The 20,147-nt window shown below is 43.0% G+C and overlaps 1 protein-coding gene across 15 annotated transcripts in view; it reads right to left on the minus strand.

The window, feature by feature from the left end:
- EPHA5 (EPH receptor A5) overlaps positions 1-20,147 on the minus strand; it is a 202,952-nt gene that overhangs the window by 87,912 nt on the left and 94,893 nt on the right. For 12 of the 15 annotated variants that reach the window (XM_050337738.1, XM_050337734.1, XM_050337737.1 and 9 more), the window contains exon 4: positions 4,620-4,775. The exons of the other annotated variants lie outside the window; for them this stretch is intronic. In XM_050337738.1, the coding sequence (XP_050193695.1) occupies positions 4,620-4,775 (156 nt within the window). The remainder of the gene's footprint in view (positions 1-4,619; positions 4,776-20,147) is intronic. 15 annotated transcript variants of the gene reach the window in all.

Below are 20,147 nucleotides of genomic sequence, written 5' to 3' on the forward strand. Positions count from 1 at the left end.
ACACAGTCATCTGTGTCAGAGGACAAAACACTGGGTGGCTCAAACCCAACAGGAGGAGCACTCCACCCTGGGACACTGCCTCTGGAGCTCTCCTTGCTCTTCCTGCAAAGGGAGCAGCAAGTCCTTGCTCTGTCCAAGTCACTGTTGGCTTCACCAGGGGTAAGATTCCCCCTCTTCACCCCACTGCCCCTATATTACTAGCCCTAGGTCCTAAAAATAAGATATGCACTAGGGTTTCCACACTACTTAGGTACTCAACCCAGATGCCAAATCTTTCCTCTGTGTGTACCCATCTCTTCCCACCAACTATTTGGCAACAGTGAAACGTAAGCTCGGGCATCCAAATCACACTTCAGCGAGACACTCAGTGTAGCCCAAAGCAGATGGTGATCTGCACGGACCACTGGAAACACGGCCATATCCGGCTACTCAACAGCAGCCTTCTTGGTCCCCGCCAAGCTGCAGCACGGTTGGTTAGCCACACTGCACTTGCTTATTCTGCCAAGCCTCCCCACTCAGAATGCCAGCGTAGCTCTGGCAAGGCTATCCAAGGAGGAACAGCTGCTACAGAGGTACCAGAGCACCTGCAAAAAGTGAGCTGTTTTTCTTCATCCTGGTGGGAAAGGCTGTGGCTGGACAAGCAAAGCCCACCTGGAGACACCTTCAAGACTGCTTCCTTGAAAGCTTTTTGTTTTTAACAGCCTTGTGTTGCAGATGAAGGGCAAGCTGCAGGTACACCCTGAAGACAACGTGAAAGGACAAGCAGGAGTCTCATGCAAGAGATCCACATGTTAAGTACTCAGGGAATGCTAATGAACGAGGAAGAAAGGGGGAATTTATCAAAGCAAGCTGGGATGGATTTTAGTCACAGCACCACCAGAAGCTATACAGTAAAGACCGGTATTTTTCTGAGGGAAGGCAACACAACACACTTCCCTTCAGTTTGAATGAAGCTGTCAAAACCCATGAGCAGTTCCTTGAAAAGAGTCCGACAAGTAGCTTCATTAGCTAGAGATCCATACGAATCTAACAGGCTGTCTTAGGCTGTCATCGTTTTGTTGTGATAATTAAACTCGATTTGCTATTTAAAACAGGCAGCGTTGCAAAAATGAAATTACCTTATAAACCAGCAGCATTTTCTTCTATTTCCCTTTCCTATTCCCCTTTCTAAGTCTATACAATTGTTAACACTGATAAACTGAAACACTGTCATGATTTGGACTCAAGCTGTTCTGATGCAACGAGAAATTTGCTGACAGAGGAAATAAATAATCCTGATGTATTTTTGTATTCTTCGGAGGAAAAGCAGTTGAAGAGAAAAGCTAAGGTAGCTTAGGAAATGGTAGACCATCTTTGTTTTGTTATGTGATCTCTTCAGATCACTGTGAACGAGGAGCAAGCCACTCACAAGCTGCACCTCAGGGATCCAGTTCTACTTAGTAATGACATCAAGGTACAGCCCAAGTGAGGACTACTTTCTGCAGTGTCATAATCATAACTGATACAATGGAAACTATGAAATTCATCACTGGAGCTGTGTGGAGTTATATATATTGCACTCAAGGGTTTTTTATATGTTTTACTGGTTAAATTGCCCTATTTTTTTCTTTCACTGGATGAATGCCCTTTTGCTGATGCCAGTACTCCAGGAAAAATAAAGAACTCGGGCACAAGAAACATTTACTGGACAATGTGTCTTTAATCGGGGATAAATTATTACTTTTGTAAAGTCACCAGAGGTTTTTACTTGCTTTGTACAGAAAAGTCAGCTGCTCTTCTTGAAGGCTTAAGAAACATCAGCTTCAGTGGAAATGCTTTAAAGCCAGCAGGACTTAATAACCTACAAAATTAGCATTCTCATAGGGTGTCAGAAAAAGATCTTTAATAGTCTACAGATACCTAACAAGACCTACTTGAAGCATCCTGAAACTGTACTTGGATAGAACTTGGCTAAACCCCATCTGGGAGAACAAAAATGTGTTTTACCTTTCATTACTTATAAAACATACTTAAGGAACTGGAAAAATGAAACAAAAATGTATTCCTCCCCTGTCCTGTACTTAACTGAGCAGTTGACAGCGGCAATAAGTAATAAAAACATTAAAAAACCCCTTGCAATATTTTTCTACCAGTCATGACTCAAATCTGCCTTGCCTGTGTTTTAGTTCATGATGAGATGTTGCCTTCCAGATCTAATTGGACTGGTTTAAAACTTTAGCGTCGCTACCTACTTGTTACTGTCCCTACCAAAATTTTCTACCCCTGCCACTGAGCTGGCGTAGCACATGCCCTCCTCATCACCTTCAGCGCAAATACAGCAGGATTAGGACAAAATCCTAAGAAAAGATGCATGGGGAAAGTGAGGGTGACTGAAGCACATGAAGAAGGCTCAGATAATCCACCCTGCTTTTGGGGTTGTAAGCGTGAATGCTAGCAGAGATATTGCAACATCCTCAACTGCTGCACCGGGGTTTGCAGTGGGCAACAGAAGCTGAGCAGTGCCTTGATCAGCATTAAACCTCTCATCTGCCCCAGAAGCACTCAGGACCCTGCCAAGCCAAATCCTAACACAGCTTCAGGCACCATGCCTGCGCTTTAAACTAGCTTATAGTAAGCTTTCAAAACAAAAATAAAACCCACCCTGAAACAAAACGCCCAAATGTTAAAATCCAACAAACTTAGCCAACTGCCACCATTAAATAAGCATAAAACCCACAAAAAAAAGCCATAAAAACATAATCCCCTGGTATTTGCAGAATCGGAAATTACAGCCTTTATGTACAGGGTTCAAACTGCTGCAGAAACCTAGGGGGGAGACACACTTGAACATTGCTTGTACCTCTCTGAACATTCTGCCCTATGCTCAGGCCATAGGCATGCATAAACATCTTCCTCAGGGATGGCAGCTCCTTCCCTGTGCTAATTCACCATCAGGACAGACTGGATGCATGCCTTACATCCTGAGAAGGGGCAGAGAGCAACACCACCAGTGGTGGGCAGGAGGCACAGCGGATACCAGAGTCTGGCATAACTCTCTATCAGTTCCTGGCTTTGGTTCTGTTAGCACAGAAAAGCCAATTTTATGAGTGTTTCCAGAGCTCAGTGTGTTTCCCAGTACCATGCTGGACCACACAATCTCTCAATTATTTGTGGTTTTTAAGTCAGGCCAAGGGGCAAAATGAACATCAAGAAGCCCTGGTATTGAAGTTTTTCATGCTGTAACCCACCCTAGCTATGGCTCCAAAAGACACTGGCATACCTATTTAATAAACTGAGAAATGCTTGCATGACTCACCCCCCAGACCACTTTGATCTGACAGCACCAGTGACTGCAATGCTGCCTAAGGCTGTCTTCCCCTTCCCTGCAGCACACCTTCCAACACCCATGTGCTTCATGCTCCTTTGCCTGGTGAAAATCAAAGGCAGAGTTCAAGGGGCCCAATTCTGCTCCAAGTGCCTCCTTCAGGCAAGCAGAGAGCTGCCAAGGGCAATTTCCTTTGCAAGAGTATCTCTCCAACGGGAACAGACTTTTTCTTCCTCCTTTTGAAGTGCAAACTTGGGAAGCTAAGAAGGACACCTGTATTCCCTGGGAAAGGCACAAAAAGCCTCTACCATGCCTACACGATGCAAGAAAACAGTACTGAAGTCACCTCTGCACCACTGCACAGTGGCTCTGAGCATGCATGGACTCATAAACCTACTTTTTCCACCACTGCTTAAGTTCCTTGGAAGCTCTAACTGCAGTAGTTAGCTACTGTAGTAGAACCAATAGTTCACTCTCCTTTGGTCCCCTTTAACCCCTTCTGCACCATGAAAATTACATCTGGAGCACAACAGACCCAGCTCAGGTCTGTGCTGCACTCACCAGCAGGACTGGCTGGGGGCATGCAAATTGTGGCCCTAACTATCTGAAACATAAACTGAACAAGAGACTTTCAAGGTACAGCTGACAGGATAGCTCACAGATAACAGGGGAAGGGCAAAATTAATGACTCTGATTACACTGATTCCACCTTGGACTCCCAGTACTCCAGTGTGCTTCTTATACTGCCCCTCCACCCCTACCAAAGCGAAGAGGATAAGTACTACATTTTCGCTGCAGGTTTGCAGAAGCAGTTTCCATCACTGAGTTTTAAACTACCCTGAAGAGCGAGCATCTCCAGGCAGATTGGAAAGATAGATCTCTCTTCCTGCTCGTTTACTGAAAATGAGCTAAGAGATGATACCAAGCAGGATCATGTAGATTCTACTCCTGCCTGTTGCTGACAAGCACTGCCCATCACTCCTCCTGCGTGAGTGCCCCACACTGGTACTCATGTCTGAATGCCGTGCTGCTGGCTGAGTCTGCCCAGGAGCTGCTGGCAAGAGATGGAGCATGGTTCATTGCAACAATGCTTTCTGGGTTTGATGCCAGCTTTTGAAGCAAAAAGCTTTGAAATGTCTCCCCTCATGTAACTGGGATTACAACGGACAAAGCCAGTGACATTACAAGTGTGTCAAGACTAGTTCAAACTCCAGTCCAGAGCCTGAAAAAGCACATTAATTAGTATCGTAATGTCTAATCACAGTACAGGAACAGCTGGAAAGGATTAAAAACAACCCTATAAGCACATGCTTACTTGTACAGGCCATTGTAGGTGGGTCTGATTCCTTCCTAAAATAGTGTTCTTCACACAGGCAAGATGTGGATGCTTCATCAAGCGTGTAGCTGTGGGGGGGACATTTGCTGCAGGATGGACTGTGGGGTGAAGCTTTGAAGAACCCAGGTCTGCATACTGTGAAAAGAAGAACCACAGGCTAAGCTCTCCCATCATAAAATTAGTGTCTTCACATTTCCTCTTAAAAAAATCCCATATCTTCAACTATAAAACAGACAAACACTCGCAAGCTATTTGGTCTGCATATTTTAAAACACTAACAGATAGCACATACTTAAATATCTACATGAAAAGAGAATTAGATTATTTTTCTCCCCTAGCATCTGACATTGCTGGATATTTATTTTCCTTGTTGAATGCATTAGGGGTAACATCTTCTGGGCTCTGCTCTAGAAAACATTAGTGTGATTTTTTTTTTTCCCATTTAGTCTTAGAAAAACAGGTAAAATACAACTCATGGTTTTTGTTTAAGATGTTCTACACCCAGAAATCAACATCTTAGCAAACAAATAGCAACATGGCGGTGGAGGGGATCTCAAGACTGACGGCTTTAAGACATTGTGATAAGGCTACTTCCCTAGGGTCTTTTCCCCAGCAAACCTGTGATGAATTTTAAAGTGCTCCATATAAGACAGACTGTTCTGGCTATAGCCTGAACCAGGCATGCTCACTGTACAAGATATTCTTTCCACCTGCAATATATATGCATGACGAGGCACAAAGACTTGATCTGAGAGCTATTTTTCTTCTTACAAATATATTGCTAAGTGTAGCTTGGGATTTTTTTTTTTAATAATTTGAAGTGAATACAATAATATCTTGTTTCCAGCCTCCTGAAACACGTGCTCTTTCATCTATGCAAAGCTCTATGTACTTTACCTGTGTGCACACTCAGTCAGAAGCAGTGACAGCCACAGGTTTGCAAGTAGTGTTTTAGGAGAAAAAACACCTGGGCCTGTAGTCATACCATTATATGCAGAATTATAGAAACACCGTTAGCAAACTGAGGAAACCTTGATTTTCTGTTTGTCTCAAAAAGCAGAGGCACAGAAATATGTTAAACCAGCTCCAAAGTGATGTTACCTTTCTTCCTTCAGAGTTGCTCTAAAGTATTTCTGCCCAAGTATGGTATCAGGGATGCACAGATCTGCTATCAGATTTACAGAAGTTACCTGGAAATCCCAGAACCTTTCCATCTGCATTCAAACTTTCCCAGTTGTAATTAGGTCGCACAGAAAATGAGTTCACAGCAAAAACTAATATTATCCCATCCTCACAGCATGTGCTAAAACTCAGCAACTGATGACAGAATTAATCTTCACCATAGATAAAGTATAGATGTTTACTAATGAACCCTTTCCTCTGATCAAGCAACTAGGACAACTGCTTCTAAAGTTGGCTCTGCTTCCTTCAGTACTAGAGAAACTCTCTCAACATCTTCCCTTTTACATCAGCTGCTTCTTCATCAAAGGTGAGGCACTTGCACATCAATTCCTAACTCGTAGAGCTAACCAATAAGTCTTTGATGACTAAGATCACTCATGCATAAAAAGTGGTGCAATCCAAGAGCATCCAATAGACCTCCCCCAGGCCCCACCTCCACAGTCTTGCCCAGACTACGAGACTCTGATAGCAAGCACCGTGCAACTCTGAAGCAGGTCCCAAGCCCACCATGGGCTGACAGGTTGTCATCATGCATCTGCAGCCTCTCTGGCCTACTCTCAGGGATGCTCATCTCCAGGAACCCTGCTGACCTCCCCAAACTGGGCACCCTCCCACACTACCTCCCAGCTCCCTTTTCTTCCCACAAGACAGGCACAGAATAACCAGTTGGACTGGAGGGATTTACAGGTTTCAAAAACCCATTTTCCAAAATTGCTCATCATCCAACTAGTGCTCCATACCTAGGCTATGCAGGATGCAGTGTTCTGCTTTGTGTCCATACACCAGGACCCGTGATCAGACCTAGGGCTGAATTTATTCTTGATAGCTTTTAGCAGACTTGCCATGAGCTGCCCTCATGCTTTACAGCACATTCCTAAGTTTCTAGCACCTAGTTAAGTTCTTTTATTTACTTCACAGCCACCTTCAAATGCTGCCCTACCTACAGCAAGGACTTGCTATACAGTCTCTTGAGAGCAGACCACCAAACGGTTTCTCTATAGCTTACAATGGTATTTCAAATCCAAATCAAATGCACTTGCATACACAGACAACAGAGACAGAGTAATGAAAGCACAAAAATGTGCAACATATAACGAGGGCAGCTCACATCTAGTGTGTACTCAGTGTAATTACCCTGCAAAAAAGAACTTGAATTTATGTCATTATGTCCCAGCAAGACAGACAGAAAATCATTATAGCACAGAAGGTTTACCGTGCTTCCGTTTTGTTCAAAGCAGCAAATGTAAAAGAAGTCAGTTTTCCTTGACAGACTTTCAGTGAGGTACAGCTTGTTAATGATGGTATGATACGTAGCTCAGCTCAAAGAGAATGTTTTGTTTTCATGAACAAGTATGGAGCCAAGAGATGCACAATGCTGATAACCAATGTCTTAATGAGGGATGTGGAATAAAACTGAACTGGACCAATTTTTTTATAATTTGCAGGCTCCCATGGGTCAGGCAAGTCACTTCTCTATTAAAAAACTATAAAGAGGAACAGTCAAGAGCATTACATTACTGAAGATTTCAACATGAGTCCTCAAAACAAACACCCAGCAGAGCAGAGTGCTATCAGATATAAATGTAATACTCTTGTGTCAGTTAGAAAAATAGAATTCAGGGACAAAAGATGGGATATGCAAAGAGGGAGTACAGAAAATAAAAATAAATGCAATAAGTGCCACACTGAGTGCTGTTGTTCTGAGTCCACACACCTGTAGCAGATGCTTTGGGGAGGACAGAAGGAGATTTGTAGGGTTCTCCCAGAACAGTCTTCCAGGTTCTCATGACCAGCAAGCTTAGGGACAGCTCCTGATGGAAACCACACTTGCACTACCATGCTTAGGGGCCAAAGCAGTTATAGCTGCATGGCTGTTTCAGGCATAAGTAGCATCTATTATAACATTTTTCTCTTTAACATTTCCATTGTACATGGCACAGAGAGGACAGCCTGTGAGATGGTTCAAGCAGTAACTGCATAATAGACAGGGACGCTGTGATGAAATGAATGCTGTTTAAATGAAAGATGACCCAGGGACATCTTATGCCTCCACATTGTAGAGCAGGTATGACAGTCTTGTGGTTGAAGCTGGTACCATGTCAATTTTCTGCCACTGGTAGCAATGTCTCAAACATTTTGGAAATTAGTTTCGGAGCAGGACAGGACCACAAACAACCTATCTTGCAGTTACCTTGGGTTTTGGTCTTTATCTTACCATTCATCTTCTGACAGTCAACCTTATAATCTCTTCATGAAGTATACATGACTTTATTTAAAATTACATGGGTGTCTCTGGGTTTAATTCCTAATTAAATCTTATTTTAGTCTTCTTATATTTTTATCTTGGTGTTTCCAATTCAACAGCTCTTGAAAGGATACACAGAACTAGCACAGTAAAGTCAGTGCCCATAATGGTACTATCTCCCTTTAAAAGGGGATAGGAAAGCAGGAGAAATAAAATGATCTTAAGACTCCCCATAATCTGCAGCAAACCAGCTGAAAAGAAATTAAATCAAGTTTTAAGCTGTTGATGAGATCTGCTTCTTTCTTCTTAGTATTAAAACTGGTAACTCCTTAGCTGATTAACAGCCACTGATGTGTGAAAATAGTCTTTAAATTAAATTGGATGCTAGAAAAAAAATTATTTTTAGACACAGCAAATATGCCATAAACAACTTGCTAGTGTTAGGTACAAGTGGGATGTGTTTCTGTTAGTAGCACATCCATTATTAGCAAATTAATTTCACTCTTTTTATTTTTAACAGCAACCACAAAATGTTGGGGGCACAGAGCATTAACATCTGTGCAGCCTCTTGCTTGCACACTTCAAAATGGGCTGGAGAGAGATGGCTGCAATGAAGGATGGCAGCAAGAGCATCTTGGGACAGCAATGGCTTGAGCTGATCCCTTGAACCATCAGCAATCAGATTAGAAACTGTCTTTGTACCTGGGAGATGGCAGCCCACAAGAGCCATGCTGAAAGAAATTGACTCTTGGAACATAGGTGGATGGAGGTACAACCACTGGTCCTCTTAAAATGAAAACTGGCCTCTTTGAACAACGTGCTGAATGTGCTTTACCAGTAGTGGAGACAATAAGTACCAGTGAGAAAACACAACAAAAAACAAGCCAGTAACATCAACCAGCTGGGACTACTTGGCAGATTATTTTCTGCAAGCCTTAACATCAAATAATTTGCAGTTACATCCCTGTAACCATCCCTTACCCGAGCTTTGGCTGAAGACTGCATCCAGTGGGTAGGGCTCCTCTCCCCTCCAGCTGCCCCATGCCTTCGCTGCACACTGACACTAGGCAACACATGCTGGAAGCAAGAACCATCTCTGAGGCTTTCCATACCCACAGGCATGTATATGGTCCTGTTGGTAAAACCACCCAATTATCACAGAATCATAGAACCATTAAGGCTGGAAAAGACCTCCAAGATCACCTAGTCCAACCTTTGACTGAATATCACCATGTCAACTAAACCACAGCACCACATGCCACATCCAGTTGTTTCTTAAACACTTCCGGAGATGGTGATTCCACCATTTCCCTGTGCAGCCTGTTTTAATGCTTGACAACCCTTTCAGTGAAGAAATTCTTCCCGATGTCCAACCTGAACCTCCCTGGGTGCAGCTTGCGGTCATTTCCTCTCATCCTCTCAGTAGTTGCCTGGGAGAAGAGGCTGACCCCCACCTGGCTACAGTCTCCTTTCATGTAGTTGTAGAGAGCAACAAAGCCTCTCCTGAGCCTCCTTTTCTCCAGGCTGAACAACCTCAGCCCACTCAGCCACTCCTCATAGGACTTATCCTTCAGACCCTTCACCAGCTTCACTGCCCTTCTCTGGACACTCTCCAGCACCTCAATGTCTTTCTTGAAGTGAGAGGCCCAAAACTGGGCACAGCACTCGAGGTGTGGCCTCAGCAGTGCTGAGTACAGGGGGACAATCACTGCCCTGATCCTGCTGGCCACAGTATTCCTGATAGAAGCCAGAATGCCATTGGACCTCTTGGACACCTGAGTACACTGCTGGTTCATGTTCAGCTGGCTGTCGACCAGGCCCTTTTCTGCTGGACAGGTTTCTAGCCACTCTGCCCCCAGCCTGTGGTGAACTGACTGTAACCCTCACTCCCCATCTCCCTGTGCTGCTGGGACATGAGAAAGTAGAACTTGGGAAGGAGGGAAGGGTGGGGTGAAGTTGTTTCTAAAATTTATTTTACTTCTCATTACACTGCTGTGATTTTACCAGTAATAAATAATTAATATCCCCACTTCAAGTAATTGGTGAATGATCTCTCCCTGTCCTTATCTCAACTCATGAACCCTTCATTATATTTTTTCTCCTCTCTCCAGCTGCAGAGGGGAGTGACAGAGCAGCTTTGCTGGGTACTTGGCATCCAGCCAGGGTCAACCCACTACAGCCTCACATAATTGGCCTTGGCCCATGGATCCAGCCTGTCCAGATCCCTCTGCAAACCCTCCTAGCCTCCCACACAGCTTAGTGTTGCCAGCGAACTTACTGAGGGTGCACTTGATCCCCTTGTCCAAATAACTGATAAAGTTATTAAACAGGACTGGCCTCAATACTAAGCCCTGGAGAACTCCAATAGTGACTGGCTGCCAGCTGGATTTAGCACCATTCACCACCACTCTCTGGACTCAGCCATCCAGCCAGAAGAATGCTGTGGGAGATGGTATCAAAGACTTTACTGAAGTCCAGGTAGTCAACATAAACAGCCTTTCCATCATCCACTAGGAGGGTTACCTTGCCATAGAAGGAGATAAGGTTGGTCAAGTAGGACTTCCCTGTCCTAAACCCATGCTGGCTGGGCCTGATCCTCTGGTTGTCCTGTACATGCTGCATGATGACACTCAAAAAGATCCGTTCCATAACCTTTCCCAGCATCAAGGTCAGCCTGACAGGTCTGTAGTTCCCCAGATCCCCCTTTCAACTCCTCTTGTGGATGGGCATCACACCGACCAACCTCCAATCACCTGGGACCTCCCTGATTAGCAAGAGCTGGTGATAAATGATGGAGAGTGGCTATGCAAGCTCTTCCGCCAGCTCCCTCAGCACCCTTGGGTGGATCCCATTGGGCCCCATAGACTTGTGAATGCCTAAGTGGCACAGCAGGTCACTAACTACCTCCTCCTGGATTGCAGGGCCAGGTCTATTCTGCTCTCTGTGCCTGTCTACCAGCTCAGGGGCCAGTTGCCCTTAGGATAACTAGTCTTTCTGTTGGAGACTGAGGCAAAGAAGGCATTAAGTACCTCAGCTTTTTCCTCATCCTTGGTGACAATGTTCCCCCCCGTCCAATACAGGATGGAGATTTTCCTTGGCCCTCCTTTTGTTGTTAATGTACTTATAATAACACCTCTTAATATTTTTCACAGCAGTGGCCAGATAGAGTTCTAGTTGAGCTTTCGCCTACATGACCTATCGACATCTTGTACTCTTCCTGAGTAGCTTGCCCCTTATTCCAAAGGTCATAAACTCTCTTTTTCCCTCAATTCTAGTGACAGTTCCCTCTTCAGCCTAGCTGGTCTTCTTCCCTTCCAGCTTTCAGCATGTAGGGACAGCTTGCCCCCGAACCTTTAAGATTTCCTTGAAGTATGTCCAGCCTTACTGTACCCCTTATGAACCAGTGCCCTGAACGGGCCGAAGTCCACCCTGTGGAATACCAAGGTAGAGGTTTTGTTGAATCCCTTCCACCAAGAATCAAAAACTATATCATTTTGTGGTCACACAATGCCCAAGTTGGCCTCTGCATCTCCCACCAGCCCTTCTCCATTTGTAAACAGTGGGTGTAGCTGGGCACAGCCCCCGATAGGCTTGCTTATCAGCTGTGTCAGGAAGCTAATCTTCCACACACTCCAGGAGCCCCCTGGACTGTCACCTCTCCACTTTGTTGAGTTTCCAGCAGGCACCTGGCAAGTTAAAGTCTCTCACAAGAACAAGGGCAAGTGTGAAACGTCAGCCAGCTGCTTAGAGAATATTCTGTTTCTTCATCCCATAATTAGTATTAGTGAGAATTCCAATTTTGTCCCTGGAGAGAGAAAAGGTAGGAAACATGACCCTCTAAGCCTTGAAACCCAAGGAGATATGAAAAAGGTCCAACTTATTGCTCCCTTTGCACTCTTGCAACGCTAGGAGGATAAGCTCACAGTACTTAAGTGCTTAGGATCAGCAAAGTGACCTTTCATATGTCCCAGAAAATAAAGCTCAAACAGGAATTACACTGTGTCCCTCGCAGAGCACCAAATTAGTCTCCACAGTAATCAGAAACCACAAGTATAACTCACAAGGAAGTGCCACTAATCCATAAATAAAGCTAAAGGACTAAATCTAACAAAAATTAATGAGGATAAGGATGCCTAGTCTAGACGGAGCACAGGTTATCCGGCTGAACCTGAGGTTTCCTCCTCAACCTGTAAACCCCCTTTGCTTCTCCTTCATATCCCTTAGTGCCATTTACCTTTTCAGACTGCAAACTTCTTTGGATCGGGACACACAGCTCAAATTACCACAGCTTTTAGAAGTAACTGCAGTGAAAAACTCCCTTCCTCATGGACAGGCCCATAGTCCAGCCAGCTCTCAGATGAAAAACAAGCAGGATGTGGAGAGGTACGTATGTGTGGGGGAAGGATGTTTGTGTTTTCACCTCTGTAGCTCATCAAATCTGCTTTCAGTAGCACATTGCTCCAGTGAAGGGAATATGCCTCGAGAACTGAAGGATCTAAGCAAAAACAAGCTACAAATAAACCAAACCCTGTTCTCATCTCTGGAGCTGCTATGCCTTGAAGCGTTTGCACTGAGAAGAGGGGGCTGCTGCCTCTTAGATGTGTCCAAAACCTATAAAAGTGCTAAGCAAGGTACAGTCTTTATAATGTGGAATCAATTAAAATGCTGAGAGGCTCCAAGCCTAAGGTTGTGCTTCTGACACGCTCTTTTACTTACAAGAAAAAAACAAAACAAAAACCACAATGGACTGTCTTCATGTCTTCCAACCAGACATAAACAGATGATCACCATGCTCTTCTAAAAAGTATTTCAAGAACTCCAGCAACCCACCAAAGAGTATGCCCCTGCAGAATTTACAAGCAGGCTCCCAAGAGCTAAACCTGCCCTCCCTAACAGCGCTCTTGAACTGCAGGCCGACACTGAAATTGCTGCTACAGTTATAAAGCTACAGTAAAATGTGTAAAATGCCCTGATTATATCTCCTTTAGGCTTTGTCTCTCAATCTACAATAGTGCTATGTTGCTTCCTGTATTATGCCTTGGGCAGTTGAAGGGAATTAAATAAACACCCACTAATAAAACACTGCAATTTGAAGCTGCCAGTTTGCTTCAATCCAGCAGATTTGGCAGCATCTTTCGGCAAGTCCAACACCCAATGCTGCAGTCCAAGATCTGCTTAAGGTCTTTTTTAATGGTGTCCTGGAGCTTGCTGGATAAGTGGAGCATCTGAGGTCTTTGCATTTTGAAGAAAGAGACTCAGCTCTTACCTTGGACGTAAGCCAATTCATGCATCTCAAGTGGGAAATATTCTTTTAAGTTTTTTTTTTTTGTTCTAAGAAAACATTGCGTCTTTAGATACTATTCTGTCCAACAGCACACTAACTTAGGCTGAATTATTTCCACTCCACATTGAAATCAGCTCTAGCTCTGAATACCAAAACAACCTTGAAAAGTATATAAATATATAAATAAATTAATACTTTCAGTTCCTCCCTCTGAAATACCACTTTTTTCTACCATGTGACTAACTAAATTGTCACACAACAATTTATGACATAACCATAGTTGCTAGAAAACTAAGAATTAACTGCCATTAATAACATTAATGTGTTTCTTCCAAATGGTATAAAACTTCATCACATGTCAACACTCTGAAAAATTCATCAAATTCCCAAGTCAGCTACATTTGCAAGCCATAAAAATACCTAGAACACAATACATTTGAAAACGCTCATGCTTACATTAGGATCTAATGGGCTATATTTCTGCACATTCTAACTTTGCTCTAAAGAAGATTTTTAAGCAATCAATGAGGCAAAGCCTGAGTCAAGCCTAAATTCTCAGTAGCATGATGGAGGAGCAGCGAAGGAGATTTATTCTGGCATATATGCAAACCCACACTATCATTTGGGTTTGATTTTGCAGAAGGAAAGCAAGCTATGGAAAATAAATGCTCTTAAGGGAAACAGAAGATTTTTCAAAAGCACTCGGCACTGCCCAAGCGTGCTCCCACCAGTTGTGTCAACTGCAGGGCTAGCTGGCCGTGCTTTGGTTTTGTGGGGGTTTTCTTGCCAAACTTTCCTGTCCAAGAAAACACCAGGAGAAACCGGTACACTTCCAGACAAAGCACTACTTGAAATGAAGTGTCATTTGCTAGCAAACCCAAAATTTCTGTGATCAGCAGCTGCATGCTCTTGCAAGTGTGTACAAGGGCTCCTTCAGCTCTCAGGCCAGGTGGCACCTGCAGTCTTCCTCAGTCTCTGGATACAAGGGACAAATCCAGATTGATCTCACTGAGCCCCAACTATCTGGTTTACAATAATAAAAAGGCAGTCCGCATCCTGTTGCTACAGTTTCTCTGCCTATCATAGCTATAAAATATATATCTTCATAAATCTTTATGTCTATAAAAATCTATCTGTGTATTTTTACTTTGTTGTCTGAGGAATGGGACAAAGATACACTTAAATTATGTTTAAATTACTGTCTTTGGTTTTTTAATGAAGACAAACTGAAATAATTTTACTCCCTTAAACAGAGGATGGATGATTTACAGTGTTGTGTCTAAAGGAAAAATATAATTAAAGACACAGAAGGCAGCAGGGACACATTTATTTCTGCGTGCCTGTACACATAACTTGAGATGCCTGGCTCTGCACATAATCCGAGAGGTGCAAGAGTCTGTTTTGGGGGTTTCTGCACACAAAGGCATGGACCCAGGTTATCTTTTGTTACACAAATGGCAACTTAAACATTCAAGCTGCATTGCCACACTAAGCGAGGGGAGGATTGATGGACAAGGCACAGAACTCCCTCGAGTTCAACAGTGGCATTGACTGAATAGCAATAACAAGCATCATCCCTAATGGCAACAGGGGGACAGGATCAAACTTGAAAATGATGCAGCCAAAACTCCCCTATGTCTGTCTGTGTACACCTATTATGGACAGTAATGCAAAGATCAGACAGCAAAAGCTCCTTGGAAAATAGGGTTCTTCAAAGCTACATGTTTGCTAGCACAATATTACAATAGAAGGGTTTTAGTCTTCTGGTTCAGTCTGCCATAGGGATCTGGAGCCTAGCCAGCAAAAAAAGAAAGATTTGCTAATTATGCTGTGGTTTGGACAATTGTAAGCCATTGTGGTTAAGAAATATGACATTTGGGAGGATTTATTTTGATGATTTATGCCATGTGTGTTTACTCTACCAACATTTTAAGGTTTTAGCCTGAATTAATAAACTGCACATATGCAGGCAGTAAAGAGAAGTAAAAATGCTTAAAATGTTTCCTTCTGATTGGCTCTACCTTGTGCAACTTCATTTGCATGAACACTATTTCTATGTGGCATGAAATCAGCCTTTCCTCTTCTGACTATTTGATCCAAAATAGGCAGCGTCCTACCAACCTAGAGCGATGCTTAACACCTTCTCAAAATGATCCTTTCAAACCTGGTCTCAAGTACTTAAGGCTTGTTTGCTTCTAACTTTATGATCATCTGTCTCAGGAGGTAAATTCAACAGGACTGGCTGCAGACAATTTATTTTAAAATTGTTCCTCTGTAATCTATGGCTGAACATATGTCACTCTAGACACATCTATTCAAATTCCATCAGAGGGTGACAGAGATGGATCTTTTACAGTCCTGACCAAAAAAAGACAGGAAGGATTTATCCAGAGTAGTCTGGATTAAGTGACTCAGTGTGCTAAATGGATTTATGCACAGAACAATGCTCCACAAAAGTGTTTCTTTTTTTTTTTTCCCCTTCAAATTTCAGGTACAGGTGATGCTATCCAATTTTGCTGCAGGCAGGCAGCTTAGAGGTGCACAGAAGAAACACAGACGAGTCTCTTGGGGAACATCTCCCTTCAGTCATGCCTCCTTCCATAGAAGCTCATGGGTTTTTGTATTGGAGCACACTGGTTGGAGTTATAGATGGAAGTCTCACTGAGCTAAATTCTGCCCTGTTATACATATCATGGGATGCTCTGGCTTTGGTTAGGAGGCAACAAATCAAGGACTGTATGCAAGGAGGTTATGGCAAATATTAATACCCTGAGAAATTAAATGAGAAAAGCTGAGCAAGCTACACACATAGTGCAGAAACATCAAGCGGTTATGCCATTAAATGCAGATAGAACACTTCATGATTTCAGTTTAATTAACCAGACATAAAAACATTGAGATTATTCGTTAAGTTGATTAAACTACTCCTTTGGCTCAGATGAACACTGCAACACTTCACAGTTCATCTGCCTTGCCAAGTAACTCCACCAAACATGTTCCTCTTTAGGAATGAGCTCAACAAAGGGCAACCCGAGGCATTGCTGGCTCTTCCCATGTCAGCCGGACAATGTCAGGAGCTTCCACATTCCAATCCTTCAGAGAATTTATTTCAGAATGATTTCTCCTCCTTCTGGAGGAAAACTTGCAGCATATAAAAAAATGCTCAAACACAAGATAAATCAATAAACTTTACACTTTAAACCACCCGATTTTGAAGCCAATCTCAATACTATTTGGGTAGTGGGCCTTGTGGTTTTTGGATGCTGGAGATGAATCATCCTTGACATGAATTAACTAGAGCTGCCCTGACTTCAGTCCAGTTAGAAAAACACCAAAAGCCCAGAGAAAAAACCTGTGCAGTTATACATCAAGAAGATAGTTTCTTTATCAGACTATAGCAGTAGTTCTCTGAGACAAAAGTATGCATTGAGAGGGAGACATCCTGCTAGTATCCCTGTCCACTACCTCTTCTCATGGACTTTGTTCTTGCCCCAGAAATGATGGTTTTAGAGTCATGCAACTGTTCCAGGAATTCAGATATGAAGCAAAAAGAAAACCAAAGTAAACACCGCCTTCCCTCGCCACAAAGTCCTTCCTGCCAAATTCACTTCCTCATACCATAAAGCACAAGCCTGAAGCACACTTTGCAGCAGTGATACTGTCCATTCTCACAGGCTTTTTATTTAAGGTTTTGAGCTGCCAAAGTTTGATTTATGGAAATTTAATTCTCAAACCATTATAAAGGGGTACTGGTGTTCATATGTAGCTTATCTCCAGCTACACCCAAAGAAATAAGCATTGCCCTGGAAACCCAGCACTGCCTTTATTTGTAATTTTTGCTCCATCTCTGCACCCTTGCATTGCATCAACTTGAACAGTCTTCCTAAGGAAGTTTGGGGAAAAAATAATGCAAACCTTCTGCTTTACAGAAACCATTCATGTTGTATTTGTTCAAGGGATGACTGGAAGACAACGTGAGGGGAGAAAGGAGATCAGCTGGTGTGGGCACAGGGGCACTGCGCTCTGGGTTTGGCATAGCTATGCCTTGCAAGAAAAGACTGTAACCTGCTCATCTTACATCTCGTCTCGTACACTACTGCCCCTAACAGCTTGCCACTCCAGAGCTCCTCTTCCACACCTTGTTTTCAAAGCCTTGTCAAGTATTGTGGCATCTATCCTGTGATACCCAGCAGGTGAGGGTGGTATGGGAAGATGCTGCTTGTCCTCTCAGCAGCCTTGAAATGCAGAGACTGCAGGAGAATAGGAAGAGTCAGACTTGTCATGAGGAAGAAAAAAAATAGAGAGGGAAAAGAGGTTACTAGCTTTTTTGAGAAGAAAGCCTGGAAATGCAAACACCAACAGCAAAACCAGCAGAAGACAAGCATAGGAAGCCCGGTATTAGTTCTTTTATTTGAAGTGGTATGCTTTGCACTAAAAGACCAAATGGGAGTTTTCTGACTCAAGTGGGGACTGCTAATATTTTCCTCTCTGTGATCTCTTGGCCTCCCTAATCCAGCATCCATTCCATGTGGATGAACTTCTGCATGTTAGTTTCTTTTCAGATGCACTAGAAAGCAGCTAGAAGCTTCTGAGGCTCTGACACTTAGCCCAAATACCATTCACAATTTATTTTTTTTAAAGTTGTGCAAGTGGCAAAAATACAAGGTTCATTATTCCGCACAGACATTCTCTCATCATCCAGCCAAATATAAAAATAAATAGTTGCAATTAAATGTGTCGCTATATTATTTATGTAGATGCATTCAATTTGCAGAAAGCTGCTATAAAAATACTCCCCTTCAATACAAGGGAAATTTATTGCACTTTTATTGTGTATTTTCTTCTCCCTGCTCAAATGTATGTTGCTCCCTGACTTTTTTACCCCCCTCCCCCACCGTGTTACTTAACACATCATGTTCCAGCCACTGTTTCTCCTACTTTTGTCTTGAAAGAATGAGAGATGTAATCCAAATCCAAATGTTTCTTGATTATCTGTGAACAAGGCTGCTGGATGGTTACTAGACAGATAACTCCAGTATTTCCCTTGCAATCGAGGACCACTCTTTGTCTCTGCATTTGGCTCTTACAGTTGATGGGTAAATGATATCCACCGAGGCTGCCCAAGCTTCAGTGTGTGTATTAGTTCTGCCAGAAAATTCCAGACACTCTAAAGAATTGCTAATTTAACAACAGGCTGTGAAATTATTTTTTCTTTCTTTATTAATTGCTGTGCTTTTTGCAAATGACTTCACTGCCGTGACTGCCTTTTGGTATGAAGAACAGGGGATATTTCATCTTGTCAGGAAATAAGTGAAAGCTCTCTCCCCAGCAGTCCCTACATTCATAACCAAATACAAATATGCGAAACAACTGCTAATAAAACCAGGTTCACTTGATGCAGGTGTTCCTCTGTCAATTTAGCCAGGTGATATTAGCAAAATCTGACAGGGAAGCACAGTGATATATTTCACTTGTGCCTTGACATTTTGATTCTGTTTGTTAGGGGTGTGTGGAGGGATCTGGCTTTTTCTCCAAGACCTCTGTAGCTGTCAGTCTGTGCAAACAGGATTTGACAAGATGTCCATTTAGCAGGGCAAAGGAAAAATAGAGAGAGCTGGAGAGACCAGGTATCTGCTAAAGCTGCACTGCAGTGCAGAAATGGATGCTTTTTACATACCAAGCAACATGAAAAAAACTCTATATCTTGATATAGAGGCAGTTTGCATCCTTTAATCAACAGCTCCTTCAAGAAAGAAGGCGAAGAATAACATAAATAGAGGAGAAAGAAGACAAAAGGCCAGAGCTGGAAAAGGCATCAGGCTCATTGCATACTCATCCATAAGAAGATTTCTGGCTGGTCTTAATTCTTTTTTAAAAAAAGAGAGATTAAAAAAAGAAGCTTTCATCTGCTCCTGAGGAATTAGATTTAAGAAGAACTCTAAATAGGAAGTTTTGCTTTCCAAGGTTGCCTTTTTCCAGCCTGGGGAAAGAAGCAGAAGGTGATGAAGTTGTCTCTTCCAGGGATAATGTTAAGAACATGTTCTGCTTATGGAGTCCTGAATTTAAAAGCCTTCAGCTTGTGTCTCCCTGCAAAGAACTTTGGACCAGAAGCAAGTAAATTATTTATAATGAAATACAGTAAGAAATAGATACAAAGATGAAACAACAGAAAATGAATATAGCATTTAAATAAGACTGTAGCCAGAGTTTAGAGATTTATGGTAACTGGCTGGTGTATAAAGATAAGGAATGGATTCTGACAGTCTGGGCAATTCCTGCATCTCTGCAAGAGCAGTTTAAAAGCAAAACCAAATACATAACTCAATTTAAAATTCAGAAAAAACCGTGTTAATTAGTGAGGTTTAAACCAGACCTTACTTTTCAGCACATGCCAATGTCATTACAGGGCCTCTACACAGCATCAGCCACATCAGTGCTGCCTGCAGTCTGCAAGACCAGGCAAAGGCTTGCCTTTTCCTCCTCTGGGATGCATGACACCTGCTCATGCCACATCTACATTAGGCTGCAGAGAGGCATCTTCCCCATGCCCTCTCTTTTCAAAGGTATGCAGTCAAACGCACAGTGTTCACAGGCTGAAACATATCAGAGATCACAGCCCTCATCCTGCCCACAGCCATCCCCAGCTCACACAGGACCAGGCAGGCGCTGTTCAAATGGATCAATGGACAAGAGAGCTGGCCATCCCATGGCTATCAGAGGGCACATACCACACCACGTGTACGCACACCAAGCAACCTACAGCTCAGTATGGGACCGATACCAAACCACGACCCTG

Source organism: Myiozetetes cayanensis, unplaced genomic scaffold, assembly GCF_022539395.1.
Source record: "Myiozetetes cayanensis isolate MyiCay16 unplaced genomic scaffold, myiCay2020 scf7, whole genome shotgun sequence".
NCBI lineage: Eukaryota > Metazoa > Chordata > Aves > Passeriformes > Tyrannidae > Myiozetetes > Myiozetetes cayanensis.